Source organism: Palaemon carinicauda, chromosome 2, assembly GCF_036898095.1.
Source record: "Palaemon carinicauda isolate YSFRI2023 chromosome 2, ASM3689809v2, whole genome shotgun sequence".
Taxonomy (NCBI): domain Eukaryota; kingdom Metazoa; phylum Arthropoda; class Malacostraca; order Decapoda; family Palaemonidae; genus Palaemon; species Palaemon carinicauda.
This window is the reverse complement of record NC_090726.1, coordinates 113,538,193-113,544,192: the sequence shown is the minus strand read 5'-3', so window position 1 is coordinate 113,544,192 and position 6,000 is coordinate 113,538,193. Positions and strand designations below refer to the sequence as shown.

At 35.0% G+C, this 6,000-nt stretch overlaps 2 protein-coding genes across 3 annotated transcripts in view; one reads left to right on the top strand and one right to left on the bottom strand.

Annotated features, from left to right (window-relative positions):
* The window catches only part of LOC137626535 (nucleolar protein 9), a 538,921-nt gene that overhangs the window by 216,891 nt on the left and 316,030 nt on the right, over positions 1–6,000 (top strand). The window lies entirely within an intron of this gene.
* LOC137626551 (uncharacterized) overlaps positions 1,395–6,000 on the bottom strand; it is an 81,478-nt gene continuing 76,872 nt past the window's right edge. Inside the window, exon 2 of the mRNA XM_068357598.1 lies at positions 1,395–1,766. Coding sequence (XP_068213699.1) covers positions 1,724–1,766 — 43 coding nt within the window. The 3' untranslated portion in view covers positions 1,395–1,723. The remainder of the gene's footprint in view (positions 1,767–6,000) is intronic.

The window sequence follows — 6,000 nt, the reverse complement described above, 5'->3', positions numbered from 1 at the left end:
CTAAATCCTGCCTGTTGTATTGGTTGATTAAAATCTAGCTTTCTTCCTATTTAGCCTGGTAAGATCTTTGTAAATATTTTATATATTGCTGAGAGCAAACTTACGGTGCAGTAAATTTTCAGGTCTTTTGTGTCTCCCTTTTTGTGAATTGATATGATGATAAGGCTTTTCTAAGTTGTATGTATAGAGCATTCTTGCAGACATTTTGTGTTAAGTTCAGCAAGTTTTACTACCATGAAATTTCTATCTACTATTAAATCAATTATTAGGCCATCTTCTGCTGCTTTGCCTCTTTTCTTGCCTTTTAACACTTTCTTCACTTCTCCCTCTGTTACATTTGGTACCAGTTCAGGTGGTTCATTGTTTCTATTGGCAAAGTTTTTCTTATATCACTATTGTATAGAAATCCTATACAATTTTATCACTCCATCTCTATTGTTGATAATATTTGCATTTTTCTTCTTTCTTTCCTTAAATCTAAAAAAACTATAGTAACTATAGTAACTTTTCACTGAGAATAAAAACTATTCCCATCTTTTGTTTCTCCACTTTTGTCTTCTGCATATCATTTTTCTTTCTTATTGTAAGAAAATATACATTATTTTAAGATTTTTTCTTTCAGCAAATTATATATACAGTATATATATATATATATATATATATATATATATATATATATATATATATACATACATATATATATATATATATATATATATATATATATACACACTATATGTAATTTATTATTATTATTATTATTATTATTATTATTATTATTATTACTAGCTAAGCTACAACTCTAGATCAGGGTGCTATAAAGCCAAGGGCTCCAAAATGGAAAAATAGCCCAGTGAGGAAAAGAAACTAGGAAACAAACTAAATGAGAAGTAATGAATAATTAGAATAAAGTACTTTAAGAGCAGCATTAACATTAAAGTCGACCTTTCATATATAAACTATAAAAACTTGAAAAACAAGAGGAATCAAAATAAGATAGAATAGTGTGTCTGAGTGTACCCCAAAGCAAGAAAACTCTAACCCAAGACTGTAGAAGACCATAGTACAAAGGCTATAGCACTACCCAAGAGTAGAGAACAATGGTTTGATTTTAGAATGTTTTTCTCCTAGAAGAGCTGCTTACCATAGCTAAAGAGTCTTCTACCCTTACCAAGAGGAAAGTAGCTACTAAACAATTACAAAATATGGAAAGAATAGGCCAGACTATTTGGTGTATGTGTGGGCAAAGGAAAAATGAGCTGTAACCAGAGAGAGGTATCCAATTTATTACTGTCTGGCCAGTCAAAGGACCTAATAACTTGGTAGCGGTAATATATATGAATGTGCATACATATGCATAATATGTACTGTAATACAGTAAAGTTTGTATACAGATATACATTACCCATTCTTAGTTGGGATACCTTAACGAGATGAAGCGGTTTGCACATTGCCATGATCAGCAAAGCTATACTTGGTTAGTTTGCTGTGAGCGATCAGACCAAAATCTCCCATCATCACCAATCTGCAGTGGTCAGCGTTGTGATGAAAATTGGCCAAAACCCAGATGTGTATATTTCAACCACATCTCGGCCACCAGTGTCCAGCGCCAGTGGAACAACTGCCCAATGTGGCAGGGAGCTACATCACACTGCAGGGGTTCCTAAAATTCTCTTGACTAGCACAGGCTACCTTTGGAAACTGAACCTTGCAACATACAAGTTCAGGACCCTGTTTTGCGAAGATCTTCCTGTGTTTCTAGAGAGCTGAAAAAAATAAATTTGGATATAATGTGGTTGATTGAAATTAGAAGAACTTTGGAACCTTATATACTGTAGAGTTTAAGAGGGTCATATATTTTGCTTTAGAAGACATGAAAGGAACAAAGAAAATGAAGTTGGTTTTCTTAATTATAAGAATATTGCATGTAACTTAGAAGAATTTTGTAGTATTAATGAAAGAATTTCAGGATTTAATTATCCAACTAAATGACAATGTATGCCCCAACAACATTCCATACAGAGGAAGAAATAGTAACTTTTTGTGAAGATCTGGAGATTTCCATGAAAGAACGTAATACTCAATTTACATTCGTTTAGGTGATTTCAATGCTAAATTTGGAGTAGGCACAAAGAATGACAGAGGAGACCTTTGCTTAAAGAAACAATCTTAAATTCTTGAACACCTTATATAAAAAAGGAACATAGGAAATAGACATGGAGAAGCCCAAATGGAGAAATAAAAGATTAAATAGATTTTATTTTTAGTGAAAAAGTTAATTTAGTTGAAGACATAACTGTGTTAAATAAGTTAAAGTCAAGTGATCATTGAATGGTGAGAAGCAAAATTTGTTTACATCTAAGGGAAAAGAGAAGAAACTAATTTTAAGAAAGAAAATAAAATACCCCTGCAATAAGAAACGAATCTGATGATTTTAGTTTAGCAGTACAAAATATGTACTCCTAGCTACATGATGAAATGGATGCAAGTAAAGAAAAAATGAACAGTAATTTAACTAAATTTGTATTGGAATCCGGATAAGATATAGGTGAAAAAATTCCTAAATGATATCAAGGAAAACTTATCAGAAAAGACCAAAAACCTAATAAAGAAAAGATTGGAAATGAGGTTAAAATCCAAGAGATGAAATAGAATCAGCAGAAATATCCAAAGCACTAAATAAACTAAAAATCCATATTCATAAATGCAATCAGACCAAAATTGAAGAAATACTAAAGAGAGGAAGAAACATCTAAATGGTAAAAAAGAAGACTTGGAACAGTGTGCCAACAGATGTTTGTTTTAGAGGATGAAAATGGAAATATCAGCAATAGAAATGGAATGATAGAAATTGCAGTGGATTTCTATATAATGCTATACAACAGTGATATAACAAATAAATTTTCCATTAGAAATAATGAAATGCCTTAAATGGTACTAAACGTAACAGTAGAAGTAAAGAAAACATTGAAAGGCATGAGAAGAGGCAAAGCAACAAGAAAAGGTGGCCTAACAAATGATTTGATGATAGATGGAGGGGATTTCATAGTAGTAAAACTCACTGAACTTTACAAAAAATATCTGCAAGAATGCTTTATACATACAGCTTGGAAAAACTTTACACTAATTCCGAAAAAGGGTGATGCAAAAGACCTGAAAAAATATTGCCCAATAATTTTACTCTGCAATATATAAGTTATATACAAAGATCATATAAGGTCAAGTAGAACGAGAACTAGTCTTCAATCAACCAAGAGAGCAGGAAGGCTTTAGAAGTGGTATTCAACAACTGACTATATCTGTGAAATTAACAAGTTAATAGAAAAATCAACAGAGTATTATAAACCACTATATATGGCATTAATTGATTATGAGAAAGCTTTTGATTCTGTCTAAACCTCAGAAGTAATGAGAGCTCTTCATAGGCAAGGAATAGATGAGTCTTATGTCAAATCACTTGAAGATATCTATCCACCAAGTACAAAAATTCTAACACTACATAAAGAGAGGAAGAAAATTCCAATTGAGAAAGACGTTACACAGGAAGACCCCATCTCCTAAATTATTCACAGTATTCTTAGAAGTGTTTAAGAATTTAGATTGGGAAAGTGTAGGGATTAATATTAATGAGGAACACCTTTAACAATTTAAGATTGGCAGAGGACATAGTTGTGTTTAGTGAATTATGGGAGGAATAACAGAAGATGATAGAAGATTTGAGTAAAGCAAAAATGTAGTGAAAATGAATATGAATGAAAATAAGATAATGTTCAATGAAAATACAGAGATGCACCATATAAGAGTTATGGATGAACCTCAAGAGATTGTTAGGGAATATACATACATAGGACAGACAGTAAATACATACATAGGACAGACAGTAAGTGTTTCCCCAGGATACGAGAACAAATTAAAAGAAGGATAAGCGTGGTATGGAGAGCTTCGGGTAAACATAATAATATTATGAAAAGTAAAATGTCACTTTCTGTTGAAAAAGTATTTTATCAGATGGTCCTAGCAGGATTAACTTATGCATCAGAAACTTGGATCCTTACTAAAGCCTTAGAACAAAAGCTAGTTTCAAATAAAAAAGCTATGGAAAAAATGATAATGGGAACAACACTAAGATACAGAAAAAGAGCACCATAGATACAAGAGCAAACTAAAGTAGAGGATATTTCAACAGCATGTAATAAAAAGAAATGGTCATGAGCAGGACATATGAGAATGACAGATAATAGATGGGCTTCATAAATAACAGAATGAGTCCCTAGAGATTGTAATAAAGCAGGGAAAGAAAGAGAAGATGACAGATTGACGAACTAAGAAAATTTGTGGGTCTGCACTGGCAAAGAAAGACCATGAACATATGCATGTGGAAAGAGATGTTTGAGGGCTTTGTCCTGCAGTGAACCAGTATGGAGATCTCTATGGAAAGTAGCCAGGTGAGTTTTTGCCAAGACTGGGAAGAGATCAGATTTGGAATAGTTCCCAATTAGTATCTCCAAATAAGATTGGAAGGATAAAGATGCCAATAGTCTTTCTTTAGCTTCCAGTACTTCCTTCAATAGGGATTCGGGAATTCTAGGCAGCTTTTCTTTAAACTGCTTGCCTCTGATGTCCTTATCTAGTTTTGCAACAGCAAAAGTGTGTTGGACATCTTTCCAATTATCCGAGTTATAAGGAAGGGCTGGGGAGACAGGTTTGCACTCTTTTAGCACTGGCTATGGTCTACCCTCCACTACTGCTTTCTTCACAGCATCTGAACTTTTAGAGGCAAGGAGAATAACAATATCTTTGGGGGCAAGAAAGGTAGCTTGTGTCCTGCCGAAAGCAGAAAGTTTGGTATTAGTAAATTCAACCGTTTTTAGTTCCTTGACCAAAGAGACTGAAGCTTGCTGTAGTCCAGGATGATAGTTTCCTTAGGGATCTTATCATCCCTAATGGATACTTTCGAGATGATAATAAGGAAAACTGTTAATCGAGGGTAAGAATTCTAAGTTGGAGACCGGCTTAGAACCTAAACCTTCTCCGATGTGGAGGTACCCTCCACTTGAAGCCATATGTTCAGCATAACGCCAAGGGTTCTTAACTGAACATTCAGCCAGGCTCAAAGCTGGTGGAGTTTTAGATGTAGGTACCTTTAGCAAAGCTTCTATCTTCGCCTCTAGGGACGCTTGAACATGTGCATGTTTGGCTTGTAAATTTTCCACGAAAGCCGTCATGGATGCCATAGACTCCATTTTACTTTGAAACAAAGGTTTATCTTGGGTAGGAACAGGGGTCGAAGTAGATGCTGGGGCCTGAGATACTGAGATGGGGGAACGAGCTGAAGAAATCACCTGATGTACATCTAGTGATTCATCAGAGGCTTCCATGGTCAGCAGGATCCTATCCCCTCTCTGACGTCACAAGAAGTTGTCGACTTATTGTTGGCGTCTAGGCTCATCACTTGTAGTGCATCCCTAACTTCATCATCCACATGATCCAATGGTGCGGGCAGGAGTTGAACCGTCGGTAAATGGTGACCAAAAACAGCGTTCACCTCAGCCTTGGGAAAGCGGAGGTCCTTAAGTTCCATGGAAGGAAGATAAGGGGCACCTTGTTGAGAGCTCTTTTGGAAGCCTCTATCCCAGTGACAGAGAGTTTTCTGACTCCACGCTTTCACATTCTGGGGGACGTCGGTGGCGTGGAAGCCAGTGTCTATTAGGTTCTTGCAAACCTGGAGTTAGTAGGTTCCCAAATTGCAAGAGACCCTTTGGAAACATGACAGTCAGCATGTTTCCGGCAAGTCTTGTGACCACAGGCCAACTTAACCCGCCTGGTACAGGTTACCGTCGAACACTCCATTTCATCAGAAGCCTATAAAGAAGGAAAAATTTCAATGAGTACATATCCTAAAAAAAAATTTCAATCTTAGACTAAGTATATATATAAAAAGATATACAGAAATATGCTTAAAATATTTCTAGAATATACATTCCTACCTAACACATTATG